The sequence below is a fragment of the Stegodyphus dumicola genome, chromosome 8 (genome assembly GCF_044657685.1).
Source record: "Stegodyphus dumicola isolate Sdum_Otavi_A_Nest chromosome 8, ASM4465768v1".
Classification (NCBI taxonomy): domain Eukaryota; kingdom Metazoa; phylum Arthropoda; class Arachnida; order Araneae; family Eresidae; genus Stegodyphus; species Stegodyphus dumicola.
In genome coordinates this window covers 155202875-155222212 of record NC_140775.1, presented here as the reverse complement: position 1 = coordinate 155222212, position 19338 = coordinate 155202875, and the positions used below count along the sequence as shown (strand labels likewise).

Sequence of the window (19338 nt, the reverse complement as noted above, 5' to 3'; positions counted from 1 at the left end):
TTGGAAATTTTTTCAACCGGTAAGAGCAGAAGTTGAAAGGATAAATTTAGACAGATAAATACTTTGTGATTTTGTATTTGGCATCGCATTATACAAAATTAATTAGAACAAAAAATGAAAAGGCAATGAAATGAAATTTTTTATTCTTTTGCAGAATACAGTAGATTTTAATAGAGTTAGAATTTTCTTTATTGATTCATTATTTTTACGCAAAATAGGTCGACAAAAAACATTTTATTGCATCGTTATATAGCGAACAATGTGGTTGTTTATCATTTATAACATATTGATTGAGCATCTATGATTTTAATGGGTATCGATTTGAACATTTTATTTTTATTTGTGTCTCATGCTTCAGCATTTTGGCTATATCTCAGTATTTGTCAATACCTCAGCATTTTGGTAATAATGAAGTGAATAAATAATAAAGCCGGAAGAGGTGGCCATGTTATTGTGGAAGCAGCTAACAGGCGGCCGCCGCTACAGTCTGTCTACCATAAGAAAAGCTCTCTCCAGTTAGTCTGCAGCTGTCTGTTGCCGTAGAAACGAGCCCATTTTCCGTAGGGGTGTCTTGAAGATTTACTTTTCAGTTTCAGTTATCTCGGCGCATTTAAAGATGAACTGGCAACCCTTGCTTCGCCCTTTTTTTAAATATACTAGCCCTTTTGCTATAGCGACCGCCACCGACCAGACAGTGTGGTGGGATCTGTTTTCCTCGTAGCCAGTATGAAGGAATATACAATTTTGCATCCATGCTTGTTCTGGGATTCGAACCCGGGCCCTTTGTTATCGCAGTCAGGCTTCCTTAACCACTATACTGTCTGGGCGACTTCAGAAAGTTAAATATTCCATTGCATATGCCTAGAATCAGTATTTAAGATAATAAAGCCCTTATACATCTGGTGGGGGGAAGGGTCATCTACGAATAATTTCATGCTTTTCTGCAATAAATGAATTATCCTGATTTATTTGTTTTCTTTGAGTTCAGTCTTTTAAAAATGTGAAATTTGAGCTTTCGCTGAAAAGCCGGAAATTTCAGGAATCCTGACCATCTTAAATCTCAAGTAGTTCGTCTTAAAACAGAAACAGAAGCCCGATCTTCAATGGCGCTCTTACACCCCATACCTTCATTAGCTCTCTCAAGGAAAACAGTAACCATTATATCTCAAGAAAACAATAATCAGACTATAAGAACACAATAAAATATGTTCTTATATTCTGGCGATTCTTATATTCTAAGCAAAATTGTAACGATAACGACTGATAACGATCTCATAGTTGAAGTTTTAAGAGTTGTTTGATACTTCTGATTTCTTTTAAATTTATCACTTACAACACTTTTTCTGGAGGTGGTAAAACATAATGTTACAGTTCTAAATATGGTATCGTTAAATTTAAAAACATGACGTAGCTTGTACATCCCACAAAATTTGAATTTGGGGAACTTTCAGCGGCACATTAATTGGATTTGAACATTTCGAAATCACTTCGTAGTTCACTGAAAGTCTCTAAACATAAAATAAGAAAGAAAAAGGACAGGGACAAAAGAGTAATTAATACCCTATGTTTTTCCTGTCTTTTTTTTAAATTGCCAATTCGTAATGAAGTTACTGATACTCTGTTGAGCATCAAGGTTGGTTGTAGATACTGTTAAATGATCCAAATGTTATTGAAGGTTAAAAGCTGGCTACCTTAAAAAAATGTATTTACTTTTTAACATTAATATCTTTTCTCTCATGTTATTTTTCTGCTTAGTGCACTTGAGGGGGAGGGGGAAAACCTCTTTCTAATTGCATATAGTTGAAGCCCAATTTTTTCTTTCTTTTTTGCATGAATAAATTTGTTCTCCGAATTAAACAATACCCCTTAATCTTTCCTTTCATATGGAATAACATGCTATTATGTTTCTGTGTTGTAAATTCCCTTTTATGTTCTGCGTATTTTTTACCTTGAAAAGCATCCCGCACTGAAAAATGGTTGATTTAAATTTCGGTTAAAACAGCCATGCATTCTGCAATTCAAATCCAACAGAAGTTCCTAATTCATAGGAAATATAAATTTATTTCATGTGACTATGCTTGTTTGCTATTCAATTATTTTTCAATAGAATCATCTTTCGAAAATGAATTACGCTGTCATGTTTTATCAAAACTCTTCGTACTTTTATCCTTACATTTTCAATTAGACCCTTAAATAATGGTAAAGAAATTACTAGCGGCTCCTTTGAAAAGGATTTCCCTTACATATAAAAAAACATTCTATTTCAAAATACTTAAAATATGAAAAGCCACTGAAATTTGAATTTTCATTTACAGTGCAACCAAAACGATTATTGCCACAACTAAACTATTAAAAATCTGAGTATGCTATGCCAATAACATTTGGGTACAAATAAAATTGATTTATGAAAATTTTAGAAAAATTATATATTCGATGTGACAGAGAATAAACTTTAATTTTTGAAATGATTAATTAAAAATAATTTCTTGGTGAAAAACTTAAAGCATGTAAACAAAATCTGTTTCACCTTTTTAGTCCTTCTTTTACATTGAAACTGTATCACGTCCTTACAAAAACAAAAGGTATATTAGATAATCCACAGGTTGTACATCTTTTTATGTAACAGGTCAAAAATAAGACAAAAAGGAAAGTTATTTTTCATTTTACGGCTGTTCCCATTACTGGCACAATGCCCTTTCATACAAGGAACTGAGCAATGTTCCATGAAGTTTTCGTTTATGAGATTACACGAAACAAATAGGAGTAAAATAGAAAAAGAAGTATATAGCTTTCTTCTTTATAAAGAGTATTATATTGCCAGCTCAAAACTTAATTTTACCCCGTTTCGTTGGCATTCTTTCTGGATGATGGATATTCAGCGTGAGTGGTACTTAAGCGCCGTCTCTGTGGTTTGCAATTTTGCAGATCCTTTTGTTTGATTTCCTAGGCGCACCCACTTTTAGAACAGACCTTTTAATATGTTGCATTCAGTTACGCATATAATATGGGGTTAGAAAGCTATCCTGGCATGAATATGGGTCACTGTAAGGGTAGTAGGGGCCTCATCTGGTAAATTTGGCGAAAAAAGAAAGTCTTGACATGTTTTACTACTTAGGACGTGAAATAGGTCTGTTTATCTTCCCCCAATAAGGTTCATCAACTTAATGAGCTCTAGAAAACTGGTATATATAGGTATCACATTTTAATATGTAATAAGATTTCAGTCACGATACTTCTTTAATGGCCTTTTATTGGTAACAGAGTATTTAAACCATTAGAATAATGTTTGAATCCATTTGATAAGGCCAGTGACTTGTACTGGTTAAACCAACTAAAAGACGTTTGCAATAAAAACAATTTACGATTAGTTAATTTACGATTGTAAGTTTTATCAAAAATCAGGAACCAGATATGACATTTTTAGAATACTTTCACTGATATTAGAGAATAACAAAGAAATTCTACGAAAGCGTTATTTTCATTGAGTTTAGACTATTCATGAAGAAAATCTGCAGTGGTTTTTCTACGTATTTAGTGCAGTACCACAGTAATGCGTTTACACATTACATGAAAAAGTATTGCTGTAACAATAATTGTATTTCCTTATGTAATGCAGAACCTACAAAACCGGGGCTTTAATATATTTTTTTAGAAAGTTCCGTTTCCTGAGGTTTTGCAGATCTGAGTATTATCAAGTATTAGATAAGAAAACTAAGGGGTAGATCTTGATTATCCTTTAACTAAAGAATATAGACTATAATGTGGAAATTGCGAAAAAAAGTAAATTTACATAACATTCCGGTCATCAAAAATAATCACGATTATTATTATTATTTGATTACTTCATTTTCAAAGATTTTTCTCACTCCGAAAAGAGAAATAATCTTTCCAGTGAAAGGTTTTAGCCCAAAGGGGCTTTATCCCCTAAAAAAAACATATATATATAGTACACGTAAAAACTCTTCAAAATAAAGTTCTTAGAGAAATAGCTGACATTGTTTGGTTTTTAAGGTCTGACGCATTATACAATGTAAAATTCGAAAGCCTTAGGAAATGTACTATCAAAGCTGCGTATAATTTTTACTATAATTTTAACTTCACCAATCACTGTAATTTCAGTTCAAAACCAAAAACTATGACGACAAGAAAAGTATATATACTTAACCAAATAATCTTCTTTTACAACAATCATTGTCATTTTAACGCGACACCTTACCATATTTCTCAGAGAGAAAAATTTAAATATTCTTCACAGACATCGTACTGCTAACAATTTCACCTAACTCTTCTAAACCTGCAATGGAATTAACAGAACTGTTTATCGAAATTTTAACTATCGTATGGTTTTACAGGATAGCATAATATAACGAATGCAGCAATCCAAACATTTTAGAAGGATTCTGTTGAGGGCATTTCTGTTAAGTCAAAACTGCAGTATATAATCTGAAGTAAATAAGAGATAACTAAAAATTCATAGAAATTCTCCAAATGAGTATTAAAAGAAACGCCTGAATGGTTTTTATCCATCTTTGAAAATTAGTTGCTTATTTTTTTCTTTTTCAAAAGGTTAATCGACCTTTATACTTCCATGTCAAAATATAGAGCACAACTGTTTCTTCTTGTCTAGAAACAGTAACATTTTTTGCGATGTCTCGTATAAACTAAATACTGTCGAAAGTGAGGTTTGAAGGATTTTGGGTGTGTCTGATGCGGCTTGCTATTTCCTAGATTACCTTGAATCCTAGTTTTTTTTTTAATATCCCAAGCAGAAACCCATGTGAAAATTATTCATGATATGTAAGTCGTTTGAGTTTTCGTCCTTAATTCAGATTTACCGTTTGTTATTCATTACAGACTTGCGACTTTTTTTTTATGCCTTCTGGGATTTCCCCTCCATTCTGTGCGTTTCATTTCGTCTCAATTGCATGATAAAAGCGTAATTGAAATTATTTTTATTTAGAAGAAAGTTTTGTCATTCTCGAAGTATATTTTTGTTAAGTATTCATAAATCTCGCCAGACAGAACGTATTTACAGCAATATTTTAATAATTAATGTTTAAAAATGTTGACAATAGCTTATAAAGTCCTACTGTGGATTATTTAATGTATGACATATTGAATACACATATAGTAATATAAATATAGCAAATACGTTGCCAAATGGAAAATATAACAAATGCGTTGCCAATTCATTTGGCAACGCATTTGTCGTATTTTTATTTCGTGGCGCATTTGCTATATTTATATAACTTATTTTCATTTGGCAAAGCATTTGCGATATTTATACTACTATTCTTTTGGCAACGTATTATTCCATTAAAAACGGTTATTTTGTAACCGAGATGTGTAATGAGTAAAACGTCTTTTAAATGTTATTTGAAAAGTGAAAATGTTTAGATAAATTATTAATTAGACATGCATTAAAAATAAGCTAAAGGTAAAATTATTAAGAGCTAAGTATACATTTTTCTCCATTAATATATGAATACACTTTTATAATTTGAAAAATAAGTTAAAAATCTTCCGCAAGGATATCATCTCTCAGAATTACCACTTTGTTAGAAGGATTGCTATTATGATTATAATTTGAAAAAAAAAAAAAAAAAATCTGAAATGTTTCAGATTTTAAATTACGTCCAAAGGGGCGTTTTTTTAACGTTTTGAGTGTTGCCTTTATTTATTAAATATCATGTTCTTTGCACTTAAACCATAAAATTCAGTTCAAGAGCAATATCGCAAAATAATGTTAAATTAAGCATATCTTTAGAATTTCCGATATACACAGTCTCGCGAGCTGGAAGTAAAAGTATTTTTTTTTCTATATAACGTTGCCATTTCTCGCTTTTAAAGCATTGAGTTTGTAAATCAAAAATTCGTTAAAGTTTTACAAAATATAAAATCTATAATAAAACAAATTCCAAATTTGGGATTTCAGATGCCCATATTCGCAGTAGGATTTCGTCATTCAAAATTCGATGGCTCTATGTACCATTGTTTTATCACAATGCGAGAAATAGACAATCATTTATGCAGATTTTTCATTATTTAATTTCTTCAAATATAATGCAGGACTCTAACATTTTGTGGCAACAGTTTGAAAAGTGAACCGACGTTTATGAGTCCGACGCAAAATCGCAAAACGAAAACAATAGTCCTTCAGGGACAAAGCCCCTTTGGACTAAAAATAAGTTAAAAATCTTTGGCATCAAGAATATCATCTCTCAGAATTGCCATTTTATCAGAAGGATTGCTATTATGATTATAATTTGAAAAATAAGTTAAAACTCTTTGGGATCAAGAATATCATCTCTCAGAATTGCCACTTGATCAGAAGGATTGCTATTATGCTAGCCCAACGTGAAGCTAAAATTGAAAAACCATGTGTCATAGAAGTAAGCTCAGAAAAGATGATTTATTTTCAATGTCACATTCTTTTACTAAACCTCTGTTGAACTCTTACCGAATTTCAGAATTCCTTAGAGTCCTAGTTGATAAAATTTGGTTTAAATAATAGAGCATGACTTTAGTTTAAACTCAAAATAAAAAGAAATATATAAACACTCTGGGCTATTTCCATTGTTCCTTTTTATGACTCTCAGAGAGTTATCAAAAGCTAAATAATACTCACATCTGGATAATTTTACCTTTTGTAAAAAAATATAACAAAGGAAATCTATTTCCTTTTATGACTCTTTGAATAAAACTTTTTCTTAAAGAGAATTTCTAAGTTGTGCAATTTTGAACTTAATAGCTTTTTCTCAAATCCACCACGAAACACCATAATAATTGATGTTAAATAAAATTATTTGAATAAAAATGTTGATCGAAGTTTTCCATGAGCATTGTAATTTACCTTCAAAATGCATTTTTATTGAAATAATTGCACGACTTCTTCAAAAGTGTTCAAAGAATGATAATTATTTTTAAATATTAAAATATGATTCACAAATATTTTTGCTTTTTTAAGTTATTTGCTCTGCGAAAATTAAATAAACTGATTTTTCGGGGAAGGGAGGGCAATGAATGTATTTAATTTTAAATTAAATTAATATTTGTGATAAAAAATTTTTGAAAACGCTTACGTATTTCAACTCTTCTTATACATTGTTTTTTTAATATCACCAGTAAATTGTGTATCAGATTTTTAAAACAAAATAAATCAACCTTACTTCTGTGTGTTTTAGCTTAACCTATTTTTAAAGCATTTTTCCTCCAGTAAATTCCCCTGCATCTTATCCGTTAAATACATAAATACATACTAGCGAGCATTTTTCCGCAGCATAATTGCTACATCTATCCGTAATATCCTAATTTTTAAACCTTTACTGTAGTCAGTATTTTTAAATGAAAAGTAGCCGCAGTTGCTCCAGAATAAGGATCCGAAAACTACTGTACATTCTTCATTTATGTGTATGTAACTTTGACTTTTAGGTCGAAGTCAAAACCACTGGCAGCTGTACTATGCATTGTATCTAATGATAGCATCTTAGATATGAAAATTAACTGCTGTAAAAAATTTTAGTTGAAAGTCGCACCCCCGTACGTCAGTCTGTAGCGATATCTGCCATGAAACTTCTGGCAGCCCAATAAAATGTAGCCTTGGTAAAGTTGTCAAAATTAAAAGTCATAAAATCAAGTGCAATGCAAGTTAACAAAGGAAGAAAGTCCTTTTTTTCACCCGACAGACAAAGAGGACAGACATCATCAGCAGCTACACCAATGCAGTGAAAGTGTTTATATAGAAAGTCATGTCCTGTCCACAGTTAAAAATTTGCCTTAAAACCTGCACGGGGCATATCCATTGGAATATGAGAAAATAGAAGAATATTCCACACTTTATCAGTTGAAAGAAGTTTATACTTTTGTTTTAAGAGTTGGACAACTTTCTCCTTTACCTCAGAACTAACCATTCAGAAGGTGCTATATCATTCATTCTAATCTAAAAATCAGCCGTAATAGTGAAAAAGCATAGTATATGGTTCACAAACGTACTATACGGTTCACAAGCTGTGAAAGGCATCAGTCTTTTCTCATCAGGGATATTGAAAATTACGATCGGCTTTAAAAATAAGTAAAACTGAGCCTTAATTTGTCATTGCTGAGATTTCTTACATCCGTATTTCTGATCCGATTGTTCATCAACATTTTAAAACTATGATTTAGCACGTCAACGAGTCTATTAATTTGCAGTATTTGTAATAAATGTGTCCTGTGCGAAATAATCACGCATCCCTGTGTGAACAATAAAAGAGATTTGGTTTTCGTTTGAAGACGCATCAATGCACTGATCTAGAAAGTATACGGTAGTTTGCGTAATAGCCGTTGACCATAACTGTCCTAAATATATACGACTATTAAACAGATCCGATAACACTACAAAAATGTCCTATCGATAAAATATTGTGAGATTTTATCATATGAAAAGGATTTTTCATAATTAACCTTAAAGCAATAGCACAATTTGAGACTATTAATTTTAACTTCTCATAAATCTTTATATCCAAAGTAAATAACCTCATTGCATTTTTAAATGGATAAGATGGAATTTTTAAATCATAGTTCGTTTGAGTTCAAATACTGACCAATAGGTTGTAGGATATTTTCAAAATCACCCTACCCCCAAAACGCAAGTACGAGCCAGTTTCCCTTAACACCAGACTACTTTGTTATATTCAGTTAACCAATCATTTTTTAATTTTTTTATACTACGCAACATCTTTTTATCTTACACGAAAACAATGAAATATTTTAATTAAAAATTTCATATACAAATTTACATGTCACTTAAATGAAAAAGACGTAGTATATTGTTACTTTGGTATGCATTATTTTAACGAATGGTTAATACTGTAGAGTTAACCTAAAGAAAATTTAAAATTCCAAAGCAAAAAAAGAGGGGAAAGGTAATTTTATTTTCTTCCCAAGCTAGAATTCCCTTTTCCATGCTTTAATAGTCTCTTTTGTGTACTTGCCGCTATTGAACTGTCTCTTAGAAGTTTGACATTTGTATAGTATATTGTATCTGCTGGTAATATCTTAGAAATACAAATAATGATCGAAGGAAAATATGTCAAATGAATTTTCAATACATTTGACATATTTCCCTTCGATCATAATTTGTATTTTTAAGATATTATTCGGTTTATTTGTATTTCTAAAATATATTATAATTAAGTAATTCAGGTTTGGAAAAAAATAACATTTGTTAGCATTAAAAATATCTCTAAATAATGTAACTGATATTATCTTCAGTCTATTGTAAACATTTAAAGCGTACTTACACCATTTGTTGAGAATATTATACTTGTTTATACCTTTTAAGAGAAATGAACGGTATTATTAAAAACAATATATTTTCCCAGCATTGTAGAGATATATAAAAATAGAACTTCGATCAGATACATAATGGCTCAAATTTGTTTTTGTTAGTGAATTTGCTTTATTTTTCTCTCTCATGTACTTTTGTTTTCATCTTTTTTAAAACCTGCTTGTTTTGAAAAAATGTTTTCAGTACAATTTTGGGTAAAAAATATAATTTATTCAGAAAGTCTGAAAAGTAACTTGCATAAGTATCCAGCAACTTTGAGCAAACAGTTTATATTTAATAAAAATATGAAAGTAACAAGGCATTTGGTATTTCATTGGATAATATTTTAGCTAAAATTACGCTTTTCACTCGTTTTGGCAAGAATTCGACTAAACTTGTCCGTGTAAGAAAGTTTCATTTTTTTCATTTCTCCTAAGAATTACTTTTAGCATACATTTCGAAGAAATCGTGTTTCCTTATCATTCTCTCTAACTCACTCCGTACATGTTCGATAGGATTTAAAAGCACGGAGAACAAACATAGAGGCGATTTGATTATTTTAGCACAATCGTAAGATAACCCCAAGTGAACATTTACAACTGTATTTTTCGAACGTTATCCCGATAGAACTTGAATGTATTTTGCATTTTAGTTTTTCTAGTAGATGCTTTCAGAAGAATATGAAGCGTAGTATTATGTTCTATGAGAACAAAAATCTTCCATACAAGGGACAGTGAAACTTTCCCAAACCATTCGATCTCCGTCTCCCTGCTTAGCAATAGTTCGGATTCAAGTCTTCGGTTGGGTTTCGTCCTATAAAAATTCGTCCATTCGATCCAGATATACTAAATTTTGGCTCGTTTGCAAACATAACATTTTCTCGATATGATAAATATTTGCTTACTGTGTATTTTGCGAAGGCCAGGTGTACTTTCCTTGTTTTCTTGTTGACGATGGATTTCATTCTTGCAGATCGCCCATTGCATCCATTTGCTCTATTAACTCTTCAAAGAGTTCTATAGTTAAAGCACCTAACCCAGGGAGCCAGCTGTTCCGTCAATGAAAGAACGTTCTAAAGCAAGGATGTCAAACTTGCGGCCCGCGGGCCGCATGCGGCCCACAACAAATATTTTTGCGGCCCGGCCATAATTCTTCATAATTCGGATATGAAATTATTTCCATGTTTGGTAGCACTTATCGATGCGAGCAGTTATTTTCAGTCATGAAAGGTAATAAGTCTCCTATTAGAAACCGTATTAATGATGCTCACCTTGGGTCAGCGTTGAAAGTTATCACTGCAAACAAAATTTCTCCCGAAATAGTTCAGATAATAGCAAAGAAGAGATGTCAAGTATTAGGACGTAAACATTAAATTTTTCTTGTTCTTTTCTATATAAATATATATATATATATGTTTATTATTGTATTATTCGAAATAAATCTACGTTTCTATGAATATTGATTTTTTTTTTTTGCGGCCCGCCTAAAGTTAAACCTTGTTTGTTTGGCCTAAGTGTACCTATGAGTTTGACATCCCTGTTAGTTGCAGAGTTAACTCTTATTGAAAACAGTTCTTATAAATCCCCTGAAAGTTTTACAGTACTAATTTTAGGATTTTGTTTGAATTTTCATAGGATAAATCTCCAATTCCTTGGGGTTATTTTGGAATGTGCTTCAAACTTCGGTGCATTTTGGGCAATTCCATATTGTTTCTGCAACTGATAATTCGTTTTAATAACATCAAATATAGTTACGCGCGCACACTATGCCAAGAATATTTTGTACATTTAGAATGTTTTTAAAATGAAATTAAACTATAAATAGTTTTAATTCCTAACAAATTTTTCATTACTTTGTAGCATTTTGCCATGTTCACTTCAGATGTTAATATATTCTGCTAAACAAGTAACAATTTTTAAATGCAAACCATACCTCTTATAATGTAATTTCATTTAAAATAAATCATCTAATGTAGGTACCACAAGACTTCCTTGTAAGGCCTTAACATTAAATTAAATATTTTAATTTAATATTAAAATATTTAAATTATATACATTTTTCATTTAAACTTGTTTCCTTGAATTTCATTAGAGATATACTTCTCATTCAATTAATTCATTTCTCACTTCGCTTCAAGGCAAAAATACATAAATCTCAAAGCATCTTCACTAAATATTATAAAATATAGAAAAACATAAAACACTGAATACAGTTAAAAACAGTTACAAAAATAATTTTTACAATTAAAATTAGATTTCTATGCGAAAACGAGCAAATTCTTCAGCCGGCATTAAGACAGATTTTTCGGTGTATAAAACAGAAAGTTAACTTTAAGTTAAGGTCTCACTCTGCAAAAAGACACTGAACTTAGTGCACAAACTGACTTAATTCACTATTCTACTAAGAGTTTCAAATGTAAACAAATGGCAGCCTCGTTAGGCTTAGCATCACTTTTAAATTGTTAATAATTCTATAACTATTGAATGCAGATTAACTAAAAGCATAAAAACCTTAACCGGAACATAAGAAAAACATAATTCAGTCACTTTAAAAGCAAAAAATTCACAGTTTGCCAAAATATAAGACTAAAAGTACTGCGCTCACCGAGGTGGGATGTAGAATATGTATATATATATATATATATATATATATATATATATATATATGTGTGTGTGTGTGTGTTTGGTGCAGCCTGTTGCAACCTAGAAGTAAGGTGCACACCTACATGTTAAGTACACAAAATTTCAACTTTCTGAAATTACTAGTTTTTGAGTTATGTTAGATATATACGTATAGATGTCACGAAAAAAATCTTTTCTGAATCCATTTTAAATCCTTTTTACAATCCCTTTTGATAAAAAAGAAACTTACTCTGTTCTTACGCGCAGAAGTCACGCAAAATCATAGTTCAAACGGATTCAATTGCAAGCGGTCAAAATGGACATTTCCTTGAAGTATGATACCTGAAATCTTTCGCGATATCAATACTTCATTTACTTCGTACAAGGATTTAAAAAAATTAAAATAAGAAACATCGTGTTCCAAATTACCTCAAGAAAATTTCGAGTGTCTGAATTATTATGTGAGTTACTAATTAACACGTTTTGATAAAATTATTTTATTGCTCAGAATATTTTGATGATATTTATTTTGCAACAAGCAAGGCTTAAAATAAAGAAGAAATTATATACTAGAAAGTGAATTGAAGTTTAAGTCTCAATATTTAATACAAGATTTACGTAGATAAATTGCAAAAATACAAGTATCCGGAAACAAAGGTGAGCCACTATATATTTGGATGTTTCTTTCCACTAAAATGATATAAAGCGGAGAATTAAAGTAAACAGCAGTTTTATTACGATTCTCAGATTTCATAGTTTTATAGCTTTATACGACTTTTACCTCTCATTCCTATACGTGACAGTACGCAGTACTGTTTCCTCGAAAATGCTGAAAAATTTCGCTATCGGTTATTCAAAAATTACATTCAAAACTGAGAAAACGCGCCTACGATGATAAACAAAAATCATTAAGAGCATTAAGTAAGAAAATTCATCTCATATCTAGTCATTTTCCAAGCACGCTTAGTTTTTAAAAACTAAGAACTATCAAACAACTATAATAAAGAACTTTATTTCTTGCGAGATTACTTGCTGTTTTGCGACCTTGCAGAGTCAGGTGGATGGAACAAAAAGATTCAGCAGAGAGGTGTGTTCATCTGTTTTAAAGTGACCTCGAAAAATGTGATCCGTTTACCACACCCGTACCATGCTCTATCATGATACATATTTGTATTTAGAAGATTACATGCATGTTATAGACACAAAGAATTTACTTTGAAGGAACTGAAAAAAAAACAATCAATGTATTCTGCCGACATCTTGCATCTATTGCGTTTAATATATTCAATATTTTATTTGTATTTATATTTAATATAGTAAGTTTGAAAATATTATGAGAGACGGGGAGTTCATTGAGGATAAATGGGGCACAGAATTAAATTTGAAAATAACAGAAAAAAAAATATCTTAAGATCATGAAAATAAAAGAAAAAAAGCTTTCAACTTTTATATTACCCCCATAGGAGCGTTTTTTTGAACATTTCGTGTGTTACTTTTATTAATTACATATAATTTTCTTCGCACATAAACCATAAAATCCATTTCAACAGCAATATCACAAAATATTTTTAAAAAAAGTATATCTTTAGAATTTCCGATACACAGTCCCGCGCGAGGGAGACAAAAATATCCCCCCCTACAGTGTTGCCACTGCTCGCTTTGAAATCGTTGAATTTTTTAATTAAAAATTTGCCAGAGTTTTGCCAAATATGAAATAGATAATAAAACAAATTCTAAATTTGGGGTTCCCAGAGGCCCACATTCAAGTGAAGGATTACGTTATTCAAAATTTGATGTCTCTAGGTACCGTTGTTTTTTAACAGTGCGAGAAGCATATACACATTCATGCAGATTCTTCATTATTTAATTTATTTAAATATAAAGCAAAGCTCTAATATTTTGTGGCAACAATTTAAAAAGGTATTTCGCCGTTTTAAAATGGACGACGCAAAATGCCAAAACGAAATTAATATCCCTTCTGGGTAAATTGTCCCTTTGGGCTAAAAAATAAAAAACTTAATAAAGGAGGAATATTTAAATCACATTTAAACTAGATTCAGCTTTAAGCAAGAATGCTGAGTCAAAGAAGGCATCATCACATAGTTTAAACAAAAATTGAAATATCTGCAGTGAGGAACGGATTAAATTTTATTTGTTTACATATTTTCAAATTGCAGTACTGCGATGTTCGAGTTTATATTTGAATTTAATGATTTTCTACAGCAAGTTCTTTGTTATGAAGTTCTATTAAATGTAGAAAACATAATTACCCTACCGTAGAATATTATTGATTGTTACAGCAGCTTCGAAAGCATGTTAATAAACACAGTTTTTTCTCTTGTAATTTATCTATAATTCTTGGTAGAAATTGGAATTACGGAACCAGCAACTTGAATAATAAAGTTCAGGAGCCAAGATGTTGTTTCAAAGTACATCAGTTGGAAATACTATATACTATACATAATGGCAACGCCAAAGTTTATAATTAAGAAAATGATGTAAATTTGAAAGAAAATTAATTTAGTTACACTCATGCTTTATAGGATTCAACGATTCGAATGTCCCATTGCTAGCAATAGTTAATATTTTAAATGCAAGCAAACAGTACAGCATTCTGTATTAATTTCCCATATCATGTGGTTCTACTAAATCTAAATTTTACAGCGTTTAATCTAGACATCACAAGAATACGTGTACCTTTTATTTCATCAATGAAAAGAATACACAATCATTTGCCGAATTCCAAAACCCTACATATTTTTTCATATTTATGTGAAGAAGAATTATGTAAAGAAGATAAAACTAATGTGTTGAAATAAGGGATTTTGAATTAAGAAGCTTTTGTTGCAGGTGTTTCCATCTAATCTATATCTATGCAAACAAAATTGTTCTCAATTGCTATACTAAATATGAAATAAAGATCAAGGCTAGCTAAACATATTTCACTGCATTTCCTGTTAGAAGTGCCGTGTTTTTATACATTAATCGTTAGATTGAAATCGAGAACTTATGTCACGGATCGTTAATGATCCGATAAAAGCGCAATTAAGTGACTCCAGAATCAAATGCCTGGGTTGTCTAATTGGACAGAAAGAGATTGTATTTGAGATTATACTGCTCAAACTTCATTGTTCCATGGAATGTCTCTTATCGATGATTGGAGTAATTGGAAAAGAAAGGTATGTCTCCTGGACATGTCTGGTTGACTTAGATAAGTTATAGACACATTACGCTGATTACCTAAATGTTTAATTGATATGTCATATTTTAAATTTTGCTTCTTTTTCTTTGGTACTCATTTAATTGCTCGAATTATTAAATAATATAGTCTAGTCGTTTATTTTTATCATATCATTTGACGAGAAAAGTTTCGTTTCTGTGAGCAATGAAAAATCATCTATAAGTATTTCTGAGTTCTTTATGAAAAAGAAACTGTTTAAAGCTTTGTTTAAATTCCTGTAAAAATATTACAATAGTTTTTATTAATATCACAGTGAATACTGATAACAAATAGCCTGTTTAAACGGGATATTTTGGCCTGGATTATATGGACTCTGTGAAATCCATACATGGTTTTCAAGTCTTCCTGTTGGGTAAAGGAAATCTGATGATAATTTAACATTGAGTTCAATCCTGTTAAACTATCCTTCAATCCTAATATATGTTTTAAAAAAGGACGCCTATCTTCATTAAAAAGGATTTATTCTTTTAGCGTATGAACACATATATGCCCAAGGCTCGACTTTTGGTATGAGATCTTAAGCACAATGTACTTTTGAGGACCTACGTTCCTTGTTTTTGAGAGAAAAAGGATAATATACGTACATTTTAAAAATCTAAGGTATGAACGTCATCCACCGAAACAATAATCAGCGGCTGCTTGTGTAGCTAGCTCACAGGCTATGAACAATTAAAAACAATTAACAAAATACTTTAAAAACAAAACAAAAAAAAATATGAAAGGTTTCAGATTTTAAATTACGTCCCAAGGGGTATTTTTTTAACATTTTGTCTGTTACCTTTATTTATTAAATATCACGTTCTTCCCACTTAAACCATAAAATTCAGTTCAAGAGCGATATCGCAAAATAGTTTTAAATTGAGCATATCTTTAGAATTTCCGATATGCAGTCTCACGAGCTGGAGATAGAAATGTTTTTTCTGTACAGCGTTACCATCGCTCGCTTTGAAATCCTTGATTTTATTAATAAAAAAATTTTTTAAAAAAAAAAATCTGAAATGTTTCAGATTTTAAATTACGTCCAAAGGGGCGTTTTTTAACATTTTGTGTGTTACCTTTCTTTATTAAATATCATGTTCTTCGCACTTAAACCATAAGATCCAGTGCAACAGCAATATCGCAAAATAGTTTTAAAACGAGCATATCTTTAGAATTTCCGATACAGAGACTCACGCGCTGGAGATAAAAATGTTTTTTCTGCACAACGTTGCCATTGCTCGCTTTGAAATCCTTGAGTTTGTTAATCAAAAATTCGTCAAAGTTTTAAAAAATAGGAAATCGATCATAAAACAAATTTCAAATTTCAAATTTGGTCTTCCACATGCTCATATTCGTTGGAGGATTACGTTATTCAAAATTCGATGACTCTATGTACCGTTGTTTTATCACAATACGAGAAATATACATACATTTATGCAGATTTTTCATTATTTAATTTCTTCAAATATAATGCAGGACTCTAACATTTTGTGGCAACAGTTTGAAAAGTGAACCGACATTTATGAGTCCGACGCAAAATGCCAAAACGAAACTAATAGTCCTTCGGGATTCAAATCCCTTTGGACTAAAAATTCGTTAAAGTTTTACGAAATATGAAATCGATTATAAAACAAATTTCAAATTTGGGCTTCCACATGCCATATTCGCAGTAGGATTACATCATTCAAAATTAGATGGCTCTACGTTGTTTTATCACAATGCGAGAAATATACATAGGTTTATGCAGTTTTTCATTATTTAATTTCTTCAAATATAATGCAGGACTCTAACATTTGGTGGCAACAGTTTGAAAAGTGAAACGGACATTTATAGTGAACCAACGCAAAATCGCAAAACGAAAACAATAGTGTTTCAGGAACAAAGCTCCTTTGGACTAATAATGTATAAGCCAACTGCTTTTATGTGAAAAACACATTATGCTTTTACATAAAGATCACGCTTTTATGTTAAGAGCATATCCGGTTAGGCTATGGTCAAATACAGGATTGGATTGGATTGGATTATTCAGTTATGGCAAAGCACACGAGGGCTATCTGCCTAAAGGGAGGGATGCCTTTCGTGGAGGACTTTCTAAGGGAAACTGGCTCGTATACACGTTACACATGGGGAAAACCACGAAAACGCCCATGCAGCCAGCCCGTTCGCGGGATTCGAACCTCAGACCGAACTACCAGTGTTCAGCGTCTTTACCGCTCGGCCGCTGGTGGGCCTGGTCAAATACAGGATCGAGGATAATACCTCATAGATTGACATTATCACTTCAAGAAGTTATCAGACGCCGGTTATAAGCTTTGGCAGATCCGTAGTAGTCCAACTAACCAAATACGGAAGTCTTGATTTTTGAAAATATATTCAAAGAGCTTACATTTCTACTATAATCCTAATTTTATAAGTGTTATAATGTTTTATATTCTAATTTTATAAGTTTATAATGTTCAGAAAACTTTTAATAAAATTTATTACACATTTATTGCGGTGTTCTCATTAATTTTCTGTTTTTCAGGTGGCGATGAAAGGTTGCGTATGTTCACACAGACGGAGAAGCAGAGGTACGATGGATGGTACAACAATCTTGCACACCCGGACTGGGGATCCATCGGTAAGAAAACTCCCTCATTATGATTATGATAATAGGAATTTAGAAACTGGTACTACTTTAGTAGACGGTTGCACGGATTTTTGGCGATTTACATTGGCTCAATTATTGGCGCGGTTTTTACAGTCGTCAGCCATCTTGAAAAATGCTGTTTTTAGGTATTTCACGCATAGTAAAGTATTCGAAACTTTAAAAAATAAATATCGTTAAAAATAATGGATTAATTTTTTGTTGAAAACGTTTTTTTAAGATGGCTGGTAAATGTAAATAAATACATTTACTAAGAGTATAAAATGCTAAAGTAAAGTTAAATTATTACTTTCATATAATAGAATAAAAACACCGCTATAAAAACATCGCGCCAACATTTAATTGGAATAAAATATTACTTAAATTGAATATTGAATTAAAAACATCATACCAACGTTTAAAAGAATTAAAATATTAGTTAAATTCAAATACTTTAAAATAAGTTTTATAGGATATAATTATTTAACATTAAAACATATGTGGCAATAAATATCTCAGAAATTTTTGAAAAAAGTGTATTATGTGTGTGTGTGATTATGGCAAAGCCTCGAGGGCTATCTGCCTAAGGGGAGGGATGCCTTCGTGGAGGACTTTCTAAGGGAAACTGGCTCGTATACACGTTACACATGGGGAAAACCACGAAAACGCCCATGCAGCCAGCCCGTTCGCGGGATTCGAACCTCGGACCGAACTACCAGTGTTCAGTGACTTTACCGCTCGGCCGCTGGTGGGCCCGAAAAAAAAAGTGTATTAATTTTTTAATAAAAATTGAAGTATACAATAATAAAGTAAAAGAAAAATATGTACTTACATTTTTTTAAGCATTTTACCTTAAGTATATTGATAAGTACCAGAAAAAAAACGATCTTCATCTGTTATCCCCATCTCTCGCACTTCATTGAAGAAGCAATTAGCGAGGTTTCCTCCAAAAAATTTTAATAAATTTTCTCTGACCCTTGTAACAATAAATAAATCTTTGATTAGGAAATCCAGGTTGACCAAAATAAGGTCTCAAGAGGCAATTTTTTATGCCGATACCAATAATTCTTGGTAATTACCAATAACAACATTTATCTTCGAAACGGAGACATCCATTCGCTTTGAAATCTGAGGAATTCGAAGAGATGAATAATAAAATTTTAAAATTGCGCGGTAATGCACAAATATTCAGTAACCAATCAGGGAGCTGATTACATCACGCATAGAATTAAAATTATTTAAATAATCATTCATAATAAAATCATATTTAAAAAATTGCAAAATTAAATTGTATTTTAATATTTAACAGCCATAAGTAATGTTTAAAACATTAGATTAAATTTATAGATATTAAAACCAATTACTTTTAAAATAATGTGACGTCATTCATTACATCATTCACAACATAAAATTCCATAAAATATCATAAACAATAAAATTTTTATTTCAAATAAAAATGCAAAATTAAATTCATTTTTATTATTTTGAAGTCATAAATAATATTTAAAACACGGAATTTATGCATAATTAAAAGCATTATCTTTTAAATAAAATGACAACAAAG

General features: G+C 31.0%; 1 protein-coding gene across 1 annotated transcript in view; it reads left to right on the top strand.

Moving 5' to 3' along the window:
• The window catches only part of LOC118187761 (dual oxidase-like), a 280493-nt gene that overhangs the window by 170965 nt on the left and 90190 nt on the right, over positions 1 to 19338 (top strand). Inside the window, exon 2 of the mRNA XM_085822620.1 lies at positions 17673 to 17768. Within this exon, the coding sequence (XP_085678746.1) occupies positions 17673 to 17768 (96 nt within the window). The remainder of the gene's footprint in view (positions 1 to 17672; positions 17769 to 19338) is intronic.